Consider the following 22,644-nt stretch of genomic DNA (forward strand, 5'->3'; position numbering starts at 1 on the left):
TGGTGGACTTGGCCTTTTGGCTGGATAGACACGGCCTGGCTGCCTTCCAAGATAAAAGGGAAGGGGAAACGGTTTGGTCCCTCCAGACAGCCGGGCAGGGGGTGGCCAGGCGGAATGTGGTCCGTCTTCGGTGGAGGGGCAGTGAAGCGTGCCCGCCAAGGGCGAGGGTTGTGGAGCTCCTTCTGAAGATGGACTTCAGGGCAACGGACATCTTTGCCCTGATTCATCTGTTTGGCACCTCCTTCTTCGATGTCAGTTTTGTTCGGCCGGAGGGCTTGGAGCTTTTCTGGTCGAATTTTGAACTGGCAAAGGGGGAGCCCGGCTGGCGAGACTTTGCCGTGCAGGCGGTGTCTCGTCAAAATAGTGTAAAGAGGGTGACCGTTCTGACAGGTAACGAGTCACTCTCTGGGGTCGATATAATGACGTGGCTTTCCCGTTATGGGGAAGTCACCGAGGTCCCTAAGAAAAATAGGGACGAGTTTGGCATTTGGTCAGGGGGCTGGACCTTCATGGTAAAGTTGAAGGTTTCAGGAGGTACGGTCACCCACATCCCCTCCTCAGCATTTCTGGGGAGGGACAGAATCCAGATCTTCTACCAGGGGCAACCGAAGGTCTGCCACAGGTGCGGTGATCCCCGCCACTTCAGCGCAGGCTGCAAGGTGCAGAAATGTGCCTTGTGTGGCGGGGTAGGCTATCTTGCCGCAGCCTGTGGTGACATTAGGTGTCACCTGTGTGGTGACCTAGGTCACCCGTATAGCCGCTGCCCCCGTTCCTTTTCCAGCACCATCTCTGGCCCGGCAAGGGGGAGCACCGGGGGGGTCCCTGGTGGTGCAGCTTCTGCTGGGGCTGAGGGTGGAGGCTTGAGGGGAGCTGAGGGGTCAGTGAGGAAAGGCGAGGCTGGTACATCTGCCCACCAGTGGCAACAGGTGAGGCGCCGTAAGGGCAGGGGGCAGGATAAGCCTCAGGCAACTGGGGTGATGACTGCCCCCAGCCTGGACGCGGCAGCCGAAGCCTCTGAGGCCCTGGGGGAGAAGGCGGTGAGCGAGGAGATCCGGAGGATGGAGAGGGAGGAGTTGGCTGCTTCTGATAACTCTTCCCAGTATGAAAGTCTGGATGAAGAGGTGGTGGAGCAGCCTAAAAAGACGGGTGACAATCGTACCGGTAAGAGTCGGAAGAAGAAGAAGAACAAGGCTAAAAAATCTAAGCCCCCCCCCCCCTGGCCACTGGGGTGCCTACGGAAGGGCTCACCGACTCCCCTCTGATCCCCCTCTCCAATCGGTTCCAAGCCCTCGATGACTCTGCTGTGTCGGAGGTCGGGGGTGAGGGGCCGGACGCAACATCTGGGGTGCCTTCGGGGAATGGTGAGGTCTGTCCTCCGGGGGATTCACACTCCTCTGGGGGGGGGACTACCTCGGGGTCCAGGGGCGAGGAATCTATTTCTGGGAAGTCCTGTACTGTAAAGGAGGATATGGACACCTCGGTGTCTTTAAAGAGGAGGGGAGAATCGGGCTCCTCCTCAGAGGGGAAGAGGAGGCAGCAGCAGCTGCCAAGGCAAACAGGATCATGGGGTGCATTAAAAGAGGTCTGGATACACATGATGAGAGCATTATACTGCCTCTGTACAAATCCCTAGTTAGACCGCACATGGAGTACTGTGTCCAGTTTTGGGCACCGGTGCTCAGGAAGGATATAATGGAACTAGAGAGAGTACAAAGGAGGGCAACAAAATTAATAAAGGGGATGGGAGAACTACAATACCCAGATAGATTAGCGAAATTAGGATTATTTAGTCTAGAAAAAAGACGACTGAGGGGCGATCTAATAACCATGTATAAGTATATAAGGGGACAATACAAATATCTCGCTGAGAATCTGTTTATACCAAGGAAGGTGACGGGCACAAGGGGGCATTCTTTGCGTCTGGAGGAGAGAAGGTTTTTCCACCAACATAGAAGAGGATTCTTTACTGTTAGGGCAGTGAGAATCTGGAATTGCTTGCCTGAGGAGGTGGTGATGGCGAACTCAGTCGAGGGGTTCAAGAGAGGCCTGGATGTCTTCCTGGAGCAGAACAATATTGTATCATACAATTATTAGGTTCTGTAGAAGGACGTAGATCTGGGTATTTATTATGATGGAATATAGGCTGAACTGGATGGACAAATGTCTTTTTTCGGCCTTACTAACTATGTTACTATGTTACTATGAAATCAGGGGGTACGGTTAAAAAACAGGCCATCTAACTCAATCACCCATGATGGCGGAACCTACCCCGTTGACTCTGGCGTCAATTAATGTCGCCAGCATAAAGTCAGATACGGCTAGATTTACGGCCTTTGATTTTTTCACCCGGGTTGAGGCTGATATTTTATTTTTGCAGGAGACCAGATTAACGGACCTGGGGTCCATCTACAAAGCAAAGAGGGAATGGAGGAGTGGGCCCTCATACTGGTCTCTTGCGGCCGAGCCGTATAGCGGGGTAGCGGTCCTTTTTAAGACCGCGGAGGTGGAATGCAGACGGGTGATTGAGGTAGAAATGGGGAGATGTTTGGTCCTTGACGTCTTCATGAGGGGACAGGAGCTTCGGCTCATCAATATCTATGGCCCGCAATCTAAGTGGGACCGTAAATGTCTCTTCCTGAGGATCAAGCCCTATCTTTTTACAAGCCGGCAGGTGGTCTTCGGTGGGGATTTTAATACTGTAACCAGACTCCGTGATAGGGGAGGCCCCGGAGACCGGCTGGCTTATGATAGCGTAGCCTTGAATAGCATAGTAAGCGAAGCTCGCCTGATGGATGTCCACATCCGGCACACCCCAGGTCACGGGGGTTTCACCTTTTTTAGGGGAAGCAGTAGGTCTAGGATAGATAGGTTTTTTTTAAAGGAGGAAGCCGTCTCTTCTGCAGTGTCCGCTGTTGAGGTGGAGTTCTCCGATCACTGTTTCATTTTCTTTACTTTGAATGTTACAGAGACCCCCCGCATGGGGAGAGGCCTATGGAAGCTGAATTCGTCCCTTCTGGAAGAGGCGGAAGTAAGACAGTCCTTTGAGGAATTTCTTCAGAGCCAGGTACCTCTCTTGGGTCTGTGTAGCAGTAAGTCTGAGTGGTGGGAGATCTTCAAAAGAAGGGTCGCAGGGTTCTTCCGTCAGCTCTCGAGCCTCAGGGGCCTGAACAGGTACCGCCTGTATCGGGAGCTGGGGAGGAAACTCGAGCAGCTCGTCTCGACTGGAGGGGACCGAGAGGAAATCTCCAGGGTGAAGACCTTGCTCAAGGGGTGCCAGTATGATAGGCACACATCCTTGGTTTTTGAGAGGGATTTCGGGAGGTACCGCTCACCCGACCCTTACAGAAACTGCAGGTTGTCAGTGAATTGTAAGATGGTGAGAGGACTGATTGACAGTACGGGGTCCCTGAACAGATCCAAATCGGGGATTCTGGAGGTGGTCAGATCCTTCTACTTGCACCTCTTGGGGAGGAGGGATCCTGATCGAGATGAGATGTCGGCTTTCCTGACTGAAACCATCCCTGAGCCAGGGGATGACCCCTCTCTTCATGTTTTGACAGAAGCAATCAGGGAAGAGGAAGTGAGACGGGCGATTGATGGGCTCCGGCCCAAAAAGTCGCCCGGTCCGGATGGCTTAACATCCGAGTTCTACAAGACTTTTAGGGACTCTTTGGTCCCCCTCTTGACTGAGATGTTTAATGAGTGTCTCTCCTCGGACATTCTGCCCAGTTCAATGAGGAAGTCAGCCCTGATTATCATGTCAAAGGGTAAAGACTCGTCCCGTATTGAGAATTGGCGTCCCATAGCGCTTCTCAATACGGACCGAAAGGTTCTGGCAAAGGTGCTTTTTAATCGGTTGGTGCAGTTTGCGCCCCGGCTCCTTTCGGAGGCCCAGCACTGCTCTGTTCCAGGCCGCAGTACATTTAGTGCTGTGCTCGGTGTCCGGGAGGCAGTGGAGCAGGGCAGGGCGGGTCACTGGAAGGGGTACTTGCTGTCCTTAGATCAGGCGAAGGCCTTTGACCGGGTTAACCATGAGTACCTCTGGTCCGTCCTTCTGAGATATGGTCTGCCTGGGAGGTTTGTTGATTGGTTGAGAGTTTTATACAATGGGGCAGAGACTTTTCCGCTCGTGAACGGTTGGGTCGGACACCCTTTTGAGGTGAGGTCTGGTGTCCGCCAGGGCTGTCCTCTGAGCCCACTGTTATACGTGTTTGCGATCGACCCCCTTTTAAGGAGGGTGGAGCGTGGACCGTTGGTGGGAGTCAGGATGGACCAGGCGGATCCTGAGGTCGCCTTGAGGGTAGTGGCGTACGCTGACGATGTTTCCCTTTTTGTATCCTCGAGAGAGGAGGCAGATTGGGTGATGTCTGAGGTTGAACGCTACTCGGTGGCATCCGGATCCATGATCAACCGGGACAAGTGTGAGAATCTCTGGCTGGGAGGGGGAGATCCAAGTTTTGATCTCCCGGACACCCTTCCAGGGCCTCAGGCCACAGCAAAAATATTAGGCATCAGTTTCGGCCCGGGGGACTATCCCCAGCAAAACTGGGAGGGCAGACTTAAGATTGCCGCTCAGAAGGTGAATCAGTGGAAGGGTTGGTCTTTGACCCTAAGGGAAAGGGTTAGTCTTGCCAAGGGCTATTTGCTTCCTTTGCTAATATATCTGGGCAGCGTCTGCATCTTGCCAGAGCCTCTTTGGACACGGGTTTACAGCCTGTTTTTCCAATTATTATGGGGAAATAGGCTGAACCTAATCAAGAGGGAGGTCACGTACCGCACGAGGAGACTAGGAGGGTTGGGTATGGTCAACCCAGTGGTGTTTCTAGTAAACACCTTTCTTAAGGCAAACATCGCCAACCTCTGGTTAGAGAGGGCTCCTCTGTGGGTATTCTCCTGTAGGGGGTGGTTTCGGCCTTTCTTCCAGGAATGGGAGACAGGAGGGCAGGTGAAGGACCTTCGTACACCTCATGGGCATCTTCCGGCTTATGCTACCCCAGTTCTGAAGGTGATCCGTCGGTGGGGTCTGGGAGTGTGGGAGATCAGGACCATGTTGAGAAGGTTTCTTGACAATAGGGTCCTGTTGACCCACTTTCAGAAGCCCCTGGCGCTCAGGGATTGCCCAAGCTGGCATCTGGAGGTGGGGCTCGGGTTATTGAACTCTAAGCGGATCCCCTTGAAGTTTTGGGACTTGGCTTGGCGCTGCTTCCATGGGAAGCTGTATGTGAGGGACAACCTGAAGTGCAGACGCTCTGATGACCGGGATTGTCCCCGCGAGGAGTGTGGCGGCATGCTTGAAAGCATGGAGCATTTCCTGCTTCGGTGTCCCTTTAATACAGAGGTCTATAGCAGGGTGGGTGCTTCCATTGGCTGGCCCAGGCTGGCAGGCCTTTCCTATGCGGAGTGGGCCTATGGGGCATTCAGGTCCCTTGGTGGCCGAGATCGGGGCACTGTTTTCTTAGTTAGTTTAGTAACTAGGTTCCACACGTGGAATGCACGGTGTCTAGTGTCTACTCAGCGGAAAGTCCTCCCCAGGGAAGAGGTGATTAGGAACATCCTGGGTGACCTGGCAAAAGTGCGCTTGCTGGAGTTTGAGAGGCTGGGTGCAGGGAGGGCCTCTCTTCTATGGAGGGGTTTCTCCTTTAATGTGCCCTAGGGAGAATTAGGTTCTGTGTGCCTGTGATAGGGTTGAGTTTTATCCTTTTATCTTTATTTTGTAGGGTCAGATAGATGTGTAGGGACAGGGAGGGACAGATAGGGACAGTCTTTAGGGACAGGTAGTTAGTATTAGGTTGGTAGTGAGGGTCAGTGAGGGACAGATAGGGGCAGGTAGGGTGAGATTGGTAGGGTTGTAGGGACAGGATTTTCTCTTTTGTGTTGTTAGGGAGGGTCAGGGTGATGTGCGGTAGATTAGGGTGAGAGCCTCTGGTCTCCAGTTCCTGGTGGTGGGCTGTAACCCTCACTTACAGATTTTTGTTTTGTAATTGGTAACCTGGGTATAGGGCTTGCAAGCATTGAACTTGGGCCTGTTCTTTGGTCATGGTTAAGGTGTGTACTGGTTATTATTATTATGTTATTATTGATATGTTATTATAAGGTTGTATATATATGTTACATGTGTATTATGATGCGTGTAGGGGGATTTAGTTTAGGTGGGGTGGGGGGTTTCTTGGGGGGTGGGGGGATGGGTTTTGGAGAATGGACGTCCGGCGGGATGCCAAGAAGAGGGAAAAAAAAGGCCATAAACTTTTATGGACCTTGCTGTATAGGAAAGGCCACAAACTTTGGTGGGACCTGGTGTGATAGGCCACAAACTCTCGTGGGACCTGGTGTGATAGGCGACAAACTTTCGTGGGACCTTTGGGGGAATGGTGGTGGTATAGTTTAGGAGGGAAAAAAAAAAAAAATATATATAAAATTTAAAAATATATAAAAATATATGATTAAGTTCGGCCAGGTGGCCTATTTACTTTGTTTAGGGCAGTTGGCCGACTTGTTTATTTTTCTAGGGATGAATGCGTGGGTATGTGTGTATGAGGGGAAAAAGGATATAGGTTGAGGTCTCTTCCCTTGCTGGGGGTATTAATGAAATGGAGGAACATTTTGTTTGTATAAATCTGCTGGACATTGGACTTTTTGGGGATTGTAAATAATTTGTTTTGAGTTTGTCTGTAAGCTTTGCCTGTAAGTTTTGTTTGGTACTTTTATAATAAAAGGAGATACAGGATGTAACTCAGGATCAGTAATGTAATGTATGTACACAGTGACTGCACCAGCAGAATAGTGAGTGCAGCTCTGGGGTATAATACAGGATGTAACTCAGGATCAGTAATGTATGTACACAGTGACTGCACCAGCAGAATAGTGAGTGCAGCTCTGGAGTATAATACAGGATGTAACTCAGGATCAGTAATGTAATGTATGTACACAGTGACTGCACCAGCAGAATAGTGAGTGCAGCTCTGGAGTATAATACAGGATGTAACTCAGGATCGGTAATGTAATGTATGTACACAGTGACTGCACCAGCAGAATAGTGAGTGCAGCTCTGGAGTATAATACAGGATGTAACTCAGGATCGGTAATGTAATGTATGTACACAGTGACTGCACCAGCAGAATAGTGAGTGCAGCTCTGGGGTATAATACAGGAGGTAACTCAGGATCAGTAATGTAATGTATGTACACAGTGACTGCACCAGCAGAATAGTGAGTGCAGCTCTGGGGTATAATACAGGATGTAACTCAGGATCAGTAATGTATGTACACAGTGACTGCACCAGCAGAATAGTGAGTGCAGCTCTGGAGTATAATACAGGAGGTAACTCAGGATCAGTAATGTAATGTATGTACACAGTGACTGCACCAGCAGAATAGTGAGTGCAGCTCTGGGGTATAATACAGGATGTAACTCAGGATCAGTAATGTATGTACACAGTGACTGCACCAGCAGAATAGTGAGTGCAGCTCTGGAGTATAATACAGGATGTAACTCAGGATCAGTAATGTAATGTATGTACACAGTGACTGCACCAGCAGAATAGTGAGTGCAGCTCTGGAGTATAATACAGGATGTAACTCAGGATCGGTAATGTAATGTATGTACACAGTGACTGCACCAGCAGAATAGTGAGTGCAGCTCTGGAGTATAATACAGGAGGTAACTCAGGATCAGTAATGTAATGTATGTACACAGTGACTGCACCAGCAGAATAGTGAGTGCAGCTCTGGAGTATAATACAGGATGTAACTCAGGATCGGTAATGTAATGTATGTACACAGTGACTGCACCAGCAGAATAGTGAGTGCAGCTCTGGGGTATAATACAGGATGTAACTCAGGATCAGTAATGTATGTACACAGTGACTGCACCAGCAGAATAGTGAGTGCAGCTCTGGAGTATAATACAGGATGTAACTCAGGATCAGTAATGTAATGTATGTACACAGTGACTGCACCAGCAGAATAGTGAGTGCAGCTCTGGAGTATAATACAGGATGTAACTCAGGATCAGTAATGTAATGTATGTACACAGTGACTGCACCAGCAGAATAGTGAGTGCAGCTCTGGAGTATAATACAGGAGGTAACTCAGGATCAGTAATGCAATGTATGTACACAGTGACTGCACCAGCAGAATAGTGAGCGCAGCTCTGGGGTATAATACAGGATGTAACTCAGGATCAGTAATGTAATGTACGTACACAGTGACTGCACGAGCAGAATAGTGAGTGCAGCTCTGGGGTATAATACAGGATGTAACTCAGGATCAGTAATGTAATGTATGTACACAGTGACTGCACCAGCAGAATAGTGAGTGCAGCTCTGGGGTATAATACAGGATGTAACTCAGGATCAGTAATGTAATGTGTGTACACAGTGACTGCACCAGCAGAATAGTGAGTGCAGCTCTGGAGTATAATACAGGATGTAACTCAGGATCAGTAATGTAATGTATGTACACAGTGACTGCACCAGCAGAATAGTGAGTGCAGCTCTGGAGTATAATACAGGATGTAACTCACGATCAGTAATGTATGTACACAGTGACTGCACCAGCAGAATAGTGAGTGCAGCTCTGGGGTATAATACAGGATGTAACTCAGGATCAGTAATGTAATATATGTACACAGTGACTGCACCAGTAGAATAGTGAGTGCAGCTCTGGAGTATAATACAGGATGTAACTCAGGATCAGTAATGTAATGTATGTACACAGTGACTGCACCAGCAGAATAGTGAGTGCAGCTCTGGAGTATAATACAGGATGTAACTCACGATCAGTAATGTATGTACACAGTGACTGCACCAGCAGAATAGTGAGTGCAGCTCTGGAGTATAATACAGGATGTAACTCAGGATCAGTAATGTAATGTATGTACACAGTGACTGCACCAGCAGAATAGTGAGTGCAGCTCTGGGGTATAATACAGGATGTAACTCAGGATCAGTAATGTAATGTATGTACACAGTGACTGCACCAGCAGAATAGTGAGTGCAGCTATGGAGTATAATACAGGATGTAACTCAGGATCAGTAATGTAATGTGTGTACACAGTGACTGCACCAGCAGAATAGTGAGTGCAGCTCTGGGATATAATACAGGATGTAACTCGGGATCAGTAATGTAATGTGTGTACACAGTGACTGCACCAGCAGAATAGTGAGTGCAGCTCTGGGGTATAATACAGGATGTAACTCAGGATCAGTAATGTAATGTATGTACACAGTGACTGCACCAGCAGAATAGTGAGTGCAGCTCTGGAGTATAATACAGGAGGTAACTCAGGATCAGTAATGTAATGTATGTACACAGTGACTGCACCAGCAGAATAGTGAGTGCAGCTCTGGAGTATAATACAGGATGTAACTCAGGATCAGTAATGTAATGTATGTACACAGTGACTGCACCAGTAGAATAGTGAGTGCAGCTCTGGAGTATAATACAGGATGTAACTCAGGATCAGTAATGTAATGTATGTACACAGTGACTGCACCAGCAGAATAGTGAGTGCAGCTCTGGAGTATAAGGCTATATTCACACTTAGCGGTTTTTACCGCGGAACCGCCGCGATTTTGATGCTGCGAGTCCGCAGCAGATTCCATAGCGTTTACAGTAACATGTAAATCCTATGGAAACCGCAAACCGCTGTGCACATGCTGCGGGAAAAACCGCGTGGGAACGCAGCGGTTTAAAACCCGCAGCATGTCACTTCTTTGTGCAGAATCGCTGCGATTCTGCACCCATAGGAATACATTGAACCGCTTACTTCCCGCATGGGGCTGTGCCCACGTTGCGGGAAGTAAGCGGATAATGTGCGGGTGGTACCCGGGGTGGAGGAGAGGAGACTCTCCTCCAGGCCCTGGGAACCATATTTGGGGTTAAAAAATAAAAAATCTGGTTATACTCACCCTCTGATGTCCGGAGCTCCTGGGCGCTGCACGCGGCCGTCCGGTCAGAGTTGCTGTGCGACCAGGACCTGCGGTGACGTCGCGGTCACATGACCGTGACGTCACGAAGGGTCCTTCTCCCACAGCATCTTTGGAACCGGACCGCCGGGTGCAGCGCCCAGGAGATCCGGACATCAGAGGGTGAGTATAACCAATTTTTATTATTTTAACATTACTATTGATGCTGCATATTGCTGCATATGCAGCATCAATAGTATAGGCGGAAACCCGCAGCGGAAAACGCGGAACAAACCGCGATAAATCTGCAGGGAGAACCGCAGTTGTTTTGCCATGCAGATTTATCAAATCCGCTGCGGGAGAACACGCAGGGACCCGACGCAAGGTGTGAACATAGCCTAATACAGGATCAGTAATGTAATGTATGTACACAGTGACTGCACCAGCAGAATAGTGAGTGCAGCTCTGGAGTATAATACAGGATGTAACTCAGGATCAGTAATGTAATGTATGTACACAGTGACTGCACCAGCAGAATAGTGAGTGCAGCTCTGGAGTATAATACAGGATGTAACTCAGGATCAGTAATGTAATGTATGTACACAGTGACTGCACCAGCAGAATAGTGAGTGCAGCTCTGGAGTATAATACAGGATGTAACTCAGGATCAGTAATGTAATGTATGTACACAGTGACTGCACCAGCAGAATAGTGAGTGCAGCTCTGGGGTATAATACAGGATGTAACTCAGGATCAGTTATACATGCACCAGCAGAATAGTGACTGGAGAAGTGACAGAATATGAAGAGCTGTCGCTCAGAGATCTGCAGCGTCAGTTACAGTAGGTTCTGGGTGACAGTGGAGGTGAAGGGTGGAGGAGAGCATGGTGTATTATTGCTGTATTATTGCCCCCATATGTAATAATCCTCTGGGGCATGCTCTATGGAGACAAAGGAGCAGGCAGGGTCAGAATGGGTCCGGTGGGGATCCTGTTAGGGTCCAGCAGAGTGGAGCCTCGATGAAGCCGGTGGACGGGGCAGTGTCGGGGGCAGACTCTCTGCACAGGATATAATGTGATATGAAGCGTGATAACTCACCCAGTGCACGAGGCGGAGCGCTGGGTCACCGGGTATGATCCGTGCGTGGAGGAGCCGGGCCCCTGGTGCCTGTCTGCCCTCTACAAGGAAGGAGTCAGCATTAATGACAGCTGTCAGCCATTACCCATCAGGGGTGGCACCCTGCCCCAGCGCTGCGGGACCTACCTGCCTGGAGCCCTGACCCCGGGTGTCCGTCACCTTATACCCGGGGATGCTGCAGCGGCCAAGGCTGCCGTTGGGGGTGGTGCCGCAGCTGCTGATAATCTGCAGCTGTTTCTCGGCCCGGTCGGCGCGGTCCAGAAGCTCCTCGATGAACTGCTGGAGGCGCACCTTGGCGTTGGCTTCTCGGCTGGCCGTCTCCTTCAGGAATAAGTCGATTTCTACCACTTCTCTGCAAGAAGAAGCGAAGAGTTCAGGTTATACAGGAAGGCATCCGTTCACTGACAGCAAGCAGAGACCTTGAGCACGGAGCAGGATAGATGCAAAGCCCACGCACATGGACGCCCCCAGCCGTGAGGAGCTCTGACGGGTTTATTTATACACCCGCTACCAGCTGCTGACAGTGCGGAGCCGCGGGGAGGGAGACCGCACCTTCCTACACGACGGTACAGCAGCCACGACCCCTCATTATAGACCCCGAGTCACCTGCACATGGCGACCAAGGCTGAGATCCGAGGACGGACAATGCGGCCCCCGGGGGCCAAACACAGGAGTCAGAAGCCGCGAGAGAGAATACAGGAGGGTGTGGGGTTATCAGTGCCTGGGGGTCCTCATACAGGAGGGACTGGGGGTGTCAGTACCTGGGGGACCTCATACAGGAGAGTGTGGGGGTGTCAGTTCCTGGGGGTCCTCATACAGGAGGGACTGGGGATGTCAGTGCCTGGGGGTCCTCATACAGGAGGGACTGGGGATGTCAGTGCCTGGGGGTCCTCATACAGGAGGGACTGGGGATGTCAGTGCCTGGGGGTCCTCATACAGGAGGGACTGGGGATGTCAGTTCCTGGGGGTCCTCATACAGGAGGGACTGGGGATGTCAGTGCCTGGGGGTCCTCATACAGGAGGGACTGGGGATGTCAGTGCCTGGGGGTCCTCATACAGGAGGGACTGGAGGTGTCAGTGCCTGGGGGTCCTCATACAGGAGGGACTGGGGGTGTCAGTACCTGGGGGTCCTCATACAGGAGAGTTTGGGGGTGTCAGTTCCTGGGGGTCCTCATACAGGAGGGACTGGGGATGTCAGTGCCTGGGGGTCCTCATACAGGAGGGTGTCAGGAAATAGGAAGAAGTTCTGATGAAAATTACACATACAGAGCTCTCAGCTGCAGTTTCCTGTGCCTGCCAGCAGAAGGCTGGAATTCTAAGCCTGCAGGCAATTCCCCTTCCCCTGCTATATAGTTGTAAGGGGAAGCCAGGAGTATTTATGGCTCTGTGCTGCGACAGACAAGTCTCCCCACACTCCTCATTTTCCCCTCCCACCTGATACTGGCTAAAACTGGTACAGAAAGCATGGGATTCTATTGTTCTTTTAAGGTTATGTATATTGGCACCGATCAGGGCTCGAAATGTAAGGATTATATATTCCGGACGTCCATCGAGAGATTTATAACTCCTTGAAATCGCTAAAACGAGCGGGTTTCTCCGTAAGTGGGTCATGTAACTACGCCGTGTTTACACTTAAAAGAATCCCCCCGACGGGGTGCACCTCCTGATCATTGTGTCTTTCGTATATGATGTTCATACAGCGAGTTATGTATAAAAATGGTTGCCATAAGTCTAAGAAAAGGGGAGGCTTCAGCCTCTAAGTTAGGTCACCACAGGGAGAGTGCCTTGGTTTTAGGCTGGGAAATAAGTGAGTGAAGCAGCAGTCTTCACATGTCTTTTGTCCACGGTCTAGATGAGAGACAGGAGTGATGTATATATGCTCGCCCTTACCCCACAGCACACGGTCAGCCATGAGATGAAATGACATAACGAAATGTAAGTGTTTTTTCAACTTTAATCCCATTTTATTTGTAATTGTACTGTACATACAATACTTGTCTTCTTTATAATATCTTTTTATACTTCTGTAAACACTGCCTATCTTTTTTGGAGTAAAATATATTAAATTACTAGCTTTGTCTCTCCTTGCTCTATAACGAACTGTCACATCCTCTGAAGTGAATTACGCTACTAATCTGGGTTGGCTCCCGACCCTTTAATAATTAAGAAATCGTAGCTGGTGGCAGCGGATTTGTTGTGTGCGTTTGGGAGTCTTTGTAGTGACTGGTGGTGTTGATAATTATTGTTCACGCCTGAGTGGGAGTAGTTATATCGCCCTCGCTGCAGTGTGCCCATTAGACAGTACAAAGTAAGGCAGCCTTTCTGGTAACTAATTATCCTAGGTGCAGTACCCTCACCGACCTGAGGGTAAAGGAGGCGCCAGAGAGCTGCAACAGGAACTTGGAAGTAGGATATAGATAAATCCCCTTCAGAAAGAACCAGGGGCAACCAAACAATCCCTGTTCATGACAAATTGCTGTGAGTTGGGGGGATGATAAGGGTATCCTCCCCGTGATCCGTGACAGAGGGTGTGGGGGTATCACTGCCTGGGGGTCCTCATACAGGAGGGTGTGGGGTATCAGTGGCTGGGGGTCCTAATACAGGAGGGTGTGGGGTATCAGTGGCTGGGAGTCCTCATACTGGTGGGTGTGGGGGTGTCAGTGCCTGGGGGTCCTCATACAGGAGGGTGTGGGGTATCAGTGGCTGGGAGTCCTCATACATGAAGCTGTGGGGTATCAGTGCCTGGGGGTCCTCATACAGGTGGGTGTGGGGGTGTCAGTACCTGGGGGTCCTCATACAGATGGTGTGGGGGTGTCAGTACCTGGGGGTCCTCATACAGATGGGTGTGCGGGTGTCAGTACCTGGGGGTCCTCATACAGATGGGTGTGGGGGTGACAGTACCTGGGGGTCCTCATACAGATGGGTGTGGGGGTGTCAGTACCTGGGGGTCCTCATAGAGATGGGTGTGGGGGTGTCAGTACCTGGGGTCCTCATACAGATGGGTGTGGGGGTGTCAGTACCTGGGGGTCCTCATACAGATGGGTGTGGGGGTGTCAGTACCTGGGGGTCCTCATACAGATGGGTGTGGGGGTGTCAGTACCTGGGGGTCCTCATACAGATGGGTGTGGGGGTGTCAGTACCTGGGGGTCCTCATACAGATGGGTGTGGGGGTGTCAGTACCTGGGGGTCCTCATACAGATGGGTGTGGGGGTGTCAGTACCTGGGGGTCCTCATACAGATGGGTGTGGGGGTGTTAGCACTCGTGGCGTCCCCATATAGAGGGGCGTTTGGTTCAGTAGTGATGTGTGACAGGTCGCACACTTCTGATCTGATCCCAGCTGTACCCTATGAGCGCCTATGTCCTCACACATCAGTGAGTTATGTGTAGTACTGACTTCTCGCCAACAGATGGCAGCATTGCTACATGACGGTGTGGAGGACTCTGCATTCCAGCAGGCAGAGCTCCAGCCTCACAGCAGAAGGACAACAGGTATGAAGGCCTGACAGGATTTACTGACGATAAAGGGAACCTGTCAGCAGGATAAGTAAACCACCGGCACTGTCAGGCTGCCGCTGTTATTACACAGATACAAATGAAGCCTGGGGTGAAGAAATCCAACTTGTGGTTGTTGTGTGATCTTTGCAGCTTTGAGTTGATGAGATTCTAGTACGTTATATGGAGGCTGCCGCATATTATATGGAGGCTGCCTTATATTATATGGAGGCTGCCGCATATTATATGGAGACTGCTGTATATTATATGGAGGCTGCCGCATATTGTATGGAGCCTGCCGCATATTATATGGAGGCTGCTGTATATTATATGGAGGCTGCCGCATATTGTATGGAGCCTGCCGCATATTATATGGAGGCTGCCGCATATTATATGGAGGCTGCCGCATATTATATGGAGGCTGCCGCATATTATATGGAGGCTGCTGTATATTATATGGAGGCTGCCGCATATTATAAGGAGGCTGCCGCATATTATATGGAGGCTGCTGTATATTATATGGAGGCTGCCGCATATTATATGGAGGCTGCCGCATATTATATGGAGGCTGCTGTATATTATATGGAGGCTGCCGCATATTATAAGGAGGCTGCCGCATATTATATGGAGGCTGCTGTATATTATATGGAGGCTGCCGCATATTATATGGAGGCTGCTGTATATTATATGGAGGCTGCCACATATTATATGGAGACTGCCGTATATTATATGGAGGCTGCCGTATATTATATGTACACTGACGTATATTATATGGAGGCTACTGTATATTATATGGAGACTGACGTATACTATATGGAGGCTGCTGTATATTATATGGAGACTGACGTATATTGTATGGAGGCTACCGTATATTATATGGAGGCTGCTGTATATTATATGTACACTGACGTATATTATATGGATGCTGCCGTATATTATATGGAGGCTGCTGTATATTATATGGAGGCTGCTGTATATTATATGGAGACTGACGTATATTATATGGAGGCTGCCGTATATTATATGTACACTGACGTATATTATATGGAGGCTGCTGTATATTATATGGAGACTGACGTATATTGTATGGAGGCTGCCGTATATTATATGGAGGCTGCTGTATATTATATGGAGGCTGCCTTATATATGGAGGCTGCCGTATATTATATGGGCACGCTGGCACTGCCGTATATCATATGAAGACTGCTGTATATTATATGGGGCTGCCGCATATTGTATGGAGGCTGCCATATATTATATGGAGGCTGCCGTATATTATATGTACACTGACGTATATTATATGGAGGCTGCTGTATATTATATGGAGACTGACGTATATTGTGTGGAGGCTGCCATATATTATATGTACACTGACGTATATTATATGGAGGCTGCTGTATATTATATGGAAACTGACGTATATTGTATGGAGGCTGCCGTATATTATATGGAGGCTGCTGTATATTATATGGAGAGTGACGTATATTATATGGAGGCTGCCGTATATTATATGTACACTGACGTATATTATATGGAGGCTGCTGTATATTATATGGAGACTGACGTATATTATATGTAGGCTGCCTTATATATGGAGGCTGCCGTATATTATATGGGCACGCGGGCACTGCCGTATATCATATGGAGACTGCTGTATATTATATGGAGGCTGCCGCATATTATATGGAGACTGCTGTATATTGTATGGAGGCTGCCGTATATTATATGTACACTGCCGTATATGATATGGAGGCTGCCTTATATTATATGGAGGCTGCCTTATATTATATGGAGGCTGCTGAATATTATATGGAGCCTGCCTTATATTATATGGAGGCTGCCTTATATTATATGGAGGCTGCCGTATATTATATGTACACTGACGTATATTATATGGAGACTGCCATATATTGCATGGAGACTGCCGTATATTGTATGGAGGCTGCTGTATATTATATGGGCAGTGCCATATATTATATGGAGACTGACATATATTATATGTACACTGACGTATATTGTATGGAGACTTCTGTATATTGTATGGAGACTGCCGTATATTATATGGGACTGCCGTATATTGTATGGAGACTTCCGTATATTGTATGGAGGCTGCCGTATATTATATGGGCACTACCGTATATTGTATGTAGACTGCCGTATATTGTATGGAGACTGCCGTATATTGTATGGAGACTGCCGTATATTGTATGGGCACTGCCGTATATTGTATGGAGGCTGCCGTATATTATATGTACACTGCCGTATAGTGCATGGAGACTGCCATATATTATATGTACACTGCCGTATATATTGCATTGAGACTGCCCTATATTATATGGGCACTGCCGTATATTATATGGAGACTGCCGTATATTGTATGGAGACTGCCGTATATTATATGGGCACTGCCGTATATTGTATGGAGACTTCCGTATATTGTATGGAGGCTGCCATATATTATATGGGCACTGCCATATATTGTATGGAGGCTGCCGAATATTATATGGGCACTGCCATATATTATATGGAGACTGCCGTATATTGTATGGAGGATGCCATATATTATATGGGCACTGCCGTATACTGTATGGAGGCTGCCGTATATTATATGGGCACTGCCGTATATATTGTATGGAGACTGCCGTATATATTGTATGGAGACTGCCGTATATATTGTATGGAGACTGCCGTATATTGTATGCACACTGACGTATATTATATGGAGACTGCCATATATTGTATGGAGGCTGCCATATATTATATGTACACTACCGTATATTATGTGTACACTGACGTATATTATATGGGCATATGGGCACTGCCGTATATTGTATGGAGGCTGCTGTATATTGTATGCACACTGACGTATATTATATGGAGACTGCCATATATTATATGGAGACTGCTGTATATTATATGGGCACTGCCATATATTGTATGGAGACTGCCGTATATTGTATGGAGACTGCCGTACATTATATGTACACTGCCGTATATTGTTTGGAGACAGCCGTATATTGTATGGAGACTGCCGTATATTGTATGGAGACTGCCGTATATTGTATGGAGACTGCCGTATATTGTATGGGCACTGCCGTATATTGTATGGAGACTGCCGTATATTGTATGGGCACTGCCATATGTTATATGGAGACTGCTGTATATTATATGTAGACTGCCGTATATTATATAGCACTGCCGTATATTATATGGGCACTGCCGTATATTATATGGGCGCTGCCGTATATTGTATGGAGGCTGCCGTATATTGTATGGAGACTGCCGTATATTATATGTACACTGCCGTATATTGTATGGAGACTGCCGTATATTGTATGGGCACTGCCATATGTTATATGGAGACTGCCGTATATTATATAGCACTGCCGTATATTATATGGGCACTGCCGTATATTGTATGGGCACTGCCATATGTTATATGGAGACTGCCGTATATTATATGTAGACTGCCGTATATTATATAGCACTGCCGTATATTGTATGGGCACTGCCGTATATTGTATGGAGGCTGCCGTATATTGTATGGAGACTGCCGTATATTATATGTACACTGCCGTATATTGTATGGAGACTGCCGTATATTGTATGGGCACTGCCATATGTTATATGGAGAATGCCGTATATTATATGTAGACTGCCGTATATTATATAGCACTGCCGTATATTATATGGGCACTGCCGTATATTGTATGGAGACTGCTGTATATTATATGGAGACTGCCGTATATTATATGTACACTGCCATATATTATATGTACACTGCCGTATATTATATGGGCACTGCCGTATATTATATGGAGACTGCTGTATATTATATGGGCACTGCCGTATATTATATGGAGACTGCCGTATATTATATGGAGACTGCTGTATATTATATGGGCACTGCCGTATATTATATGGAGACTGCCGTATATTATATGTACACTGCCGTATATTATATGTACACTGCCGTATATTATATGGAGACTGCCGTATATTATATGGGCACTGCCGTATATTATATGGAGACTGCCGTATATTATATGTACACTGCCGTATATTATATGGAGACTGCCGTATATTATATGGAGACTGCCGTATATTATATGGGCACTGCCGTATATTATATGGGCACTGCCGTATATTATATGGAGACTGCCGTATATTATATGTACACTGCCGTATATTATATGTACACTGCCGTATATTATATGGAGACTGCCGTATATTATATGGAGACTGCCGTATATTATATGGGCACTGCCGTATATTATATGGGCACTGCCGTATATTATATGGAGACTGCCGTATATTATATGTACACTGCCGTATATTATATGTACACTGCCGTATATTATATGTACACTGCCGTATATTATATGGAGACTGCCGTATATTATATGTACACTGCCGTATATTATATGGACACTGCCATGATGAACCCCTTAGTGATGAGTTTTGTCCCCACACTTGCTGCTGCGGCACACCGTCAGGTGCAGTCAGGTACAGAGCCCCCCGGCCCCCAGATCTCTGACGCTTCCTCACACGTTCTATACATGGGCATGAAGTAATGAAGGGTTAATATTGGGGGACCTGACAAAAGCACAGCTGCTCTACACTGCTGCACCTCCAGAGCTGTACTCATAATTGTGCTGCAATCACAGCTCACTACTGCAGACTGTGCACATAGGATACAGCTGATATCACTGTGGTACATAGGACTGCAGGTGCCATTGCTGCGTTACATAGGACTGCAGGTGACATTGCTGCGTTACATAGAACTGCTGGTGACATTGCTATGTTACATAGGACTGCGGGTGACATTGCTGCGTTACATAGAACTGCTGGTGACATTGCTGCATTACATAGGACTGCGGGTGACATTGCTGTGTTACATAGGACTGCAAGTGTCATTGCTGTGTTACATAGGACTGCGGGTGCCATTGCTGTGTTACATAGAACTGCTGGTGACATGGCTACGTTACATAGGACTGTGGGTGACATTGCTGCGTTACATAGGACTGATGTTGACATTTCCGTGTTACTTGTGGTCTTACATTGGACTGCTGTTGACATTTCCGTGTTACTTGTGGTCTTACATAGGACTGCGGGTGACATTTCTGTGTTACTTGTGGTCTTACATTGGACTGTGGGTGACATTTCTGTGTTACTTGTGGTCTTACATAGGACTGCGGGTGACATTTCTGTGTTACTTGTGGTCTTACATAGGACTGCGGGTGACATTTCCGTGTTACTTGTGGTCTTACATAGGACTGTGGGTGACATTTCTGTGTTACTTGTGGTCTTACATTGGACTACGGGTGACATTTCTGTGTTACTTGTGGTCTTACATAGGACTGCGGGTGACATTTATGTGTTATTTGTAGTCTTACACAGGACTGCGGGTGACATTGCTGTGTTACATAGGACTGCTGTTGACATTTCCGTGTTACTTGTGGTCTTACATTGGACTACGGGTGACATTTCTGTGTTGCTTGTGGTCTTACATAGGACTGTGGGTGACATTTCTGTGTTACTTGTGGTCTTACATAGGACTGCGGGTGACATTTGTGTTACTTGTGGTCTTACATAGGACTGTGGGTGACATTTCTGTGTTATTTGTAGTCTTACACAGGACTGCATGTGACATTTCTGTGTTACTTGTGGTCTTACATAGGACTGTAGGTGACATTTCTGTGTTATTTGTAGTCTTACATAGGACTGCATGTGACATTTCTGTGTTATTTGTAGTCTTGCATAGGACTGCAGGTGGTGCCGCCGGCCGTCCCTGACACAAGGGTCTCTGATTAACCCCCAATATACACTCGCTTATTGTTCTATAATTAGAGCAACATCTTTAGGAAATATTCCACAAACATTGTGACTGATAATTGGCGTTACTACGGTAACATGGTCGTTACCAGGCCGACCTGTCACAACATGCATCGCCGCACCGCAGGACGACAAGGTCGAGAGTAAATACATGTGTCACCATTGTCATAAGCGCTGCTGCCCAGGAATGGCGCCATTTGTCAGCATGCCCCTCGCTGTCCTGAGATCACACTGCCTGCTGCCCAGGAATGGCGCCATTTGTCAGCATGCACCTCACTGTCCTGAGATCACACTGCCTGCTGCCCAGGAATGGCGCCATTTGTCAGCATGCACCTCACTGTCCTGAGATCACACTGCCTGCTGCCCAGGAATGGCGCCATTTGTCAGCATGCACCTCACTGTCCTGAGATCACACTGCCTGCTGCCCAGGAATGGCGCCATTTGTCAGCATGCACCTCGCTGTCCTTAGATCACACTGCCTGCTGCCCAGGAATGGCGCCATTTGTCAGCATGCACCTCGCTGTCCTGGGATCACACTGCCTGCCGCCCAGGAATGGCGCCATTTGTCAGCATGCACCTCCCTGTCCTGAGATCACACGGCTTACTGCCCAGGAATGGCGCCATTTGTCAGCATGCACCTCGCTGTCCTGAGATCACACGGCTTGCTGCCCAGGAATGGCGCCATTTGTCAGCATGCCCCTCGCTGTCCTGAGATCACACTGCTTCCTGTCCAGGAATGGCGCCATTTGTCAGCATGCCCCCCGCTGTCCTGAGATCACACTGCTTCCTGTCCAGGAATGGCGCCATTTGTCAGCATGCACCTCGCTGTCCTGAGATCACACGGCTTGCTGCCCAGGAATGGCGCCATTTGTCAGCATGCCCCTCGCTGTCCTGAGATCACACTGCTTCCTGTCCAGGAATGGCGCCATTTGTCAGCATGCACCTCGCTGTCCTGAGATCACAAGGCTTGCTGCCCAGGAATGGCGCCATTTGTCAGCATGCACCTCACTGTCCTGAGATCACACTGCCTGCTGCCCAGGAATGGCGCCATTTGTCAGCATGCACCTCACTGTTCTGAGATCACACTGCCTGCTGCCCAGGAATGGCACTATTTGTCAGCATGCCCCCCGCTGTCCTGAGATCACACTGCCTGCAGTCCAGGAATGGCGCCATTTGTCAGCATGCACCTCGCTGTCCTGAGATCACACTGCTTACTGCACAGGAATGGCGCCATTTGTCAGCATGCACCTCGCTGTCCTGAGATCACAAGGCTTGCTGCCCAGGAATGGCGCCATTTGTCAGCATGCACCTCACTGTTCTGAGATCACACTGCCTGCTGCCCAGGAATGGCACTATTTGTCAGCATGCCCCCCGCTGTCCTGAGATCACACTGCCTGCACTCCAGGAATGGCGCCATTTGTCAGCATGCACCTCGCTGTCCTGAGATCACACTGCTTACTGCACAGGAATGGCGCCATTTGTCAGCATGCACCTCGCTGTCCTGAGATCACACGGCTTGCTGCCCAGGAATGGCGCCATTTGTCAGCATATACCTCACTGTCCTGAGATCACACTGCCTGCTGCCCAGGAATGGCGCCATTTGTCAGCATGCACCTCACTGTCCTGAGATCACACTGCCTGCTGCCCAGGAATGGCGCCATTTGTCAGCATGCACCTCACTGTCCTGAGATCACACTGCCTGCTGCCCAGGAATGGCGCCATTTGTCAGCATGCACCTCACTGTCCTGAGATCACACTGCCTGCTGCCCAGGAATGGCGCCATTTGTCAGCATGTACCTCACTGTCCTGAGATCACACTGCCTGCTGCCCAGGAATAGCGCCATTTGTCAGCATGCACCTCACTGTCCTGAGATCACACTGCCTGCTGTCCAGGAATGGCGCCATTTGTCAGCATGCACCTCACTGTCCTGAGATCACACTGCCTGCTGCCCAGGAATGGCGCCATTTGTCAGCATGCACCTCACTGTCCTGAGATCACATTGCTTGCTGCCCAGGAATGGCGCCATTTGTCAGCATGCACCTCGCTGTCCTGAGATCACACGGCTTACTGCCCAGGAATGGCGCCATTCGTCAGCATGTACCTCACTGTCCTGAGATCACACTGCCTGCTGCCCAGGAATAGCGCCATTTGTCAGCATGCACCTCACTGTCCTGAGATCACACTGCCTGCTGTCCAGGAATGGCGCCATTTGTCAGCATGCACCTCACTGTCCTGAGATCACACTGCCTGCTGCCCAGGAATGGCGCCATTTGTC

The 22,644-nt window shown here is 48.8% G+C and overlaps 1 protein-coding gene across 1 annotated transcript in view; it reads right to left on the minus strand.

Moving 5' to 3' along the window:
• FBXO41 (F-box protein 41) overlaps nt 1-22,644 on the minus strand; it is a 118,968-nt gene that overhangs the window by 26,558 nt on the left and 69,766 nt on the right. The window contains exons 3-4 of the mRNA XM_069745081.1: nt 11,184-11,392; nt 11,002-11,074 (exon numbers count right to left, since the gene is read on the minus strand). Coding sequence (XP_069601182.1) covers nt 11,002-11,074; nt 11,184-11,392 — 282 coding nt within the window. The remainder of the gene's footprint in view (nt 1-11,001; nt 11,075-11,183; nt 11,393-22,644) is intronic.

This window comes from Ranitomeya imitator, chromosome 1 (genome assembly GCF_032444005.1).
Source record: "Ranitomeya imitator isolate aRanImi1 chromosome 1, aRanImi1.pri, whole genome shotgun sequence".
NCBI classification, from domain to species: domain Eukaryota; kingdom Metazoa; phylum Chordata; class Amphibia; order Anura; family Dendrobatidae; genus Ranitomeya; species Ranitomeya imitator.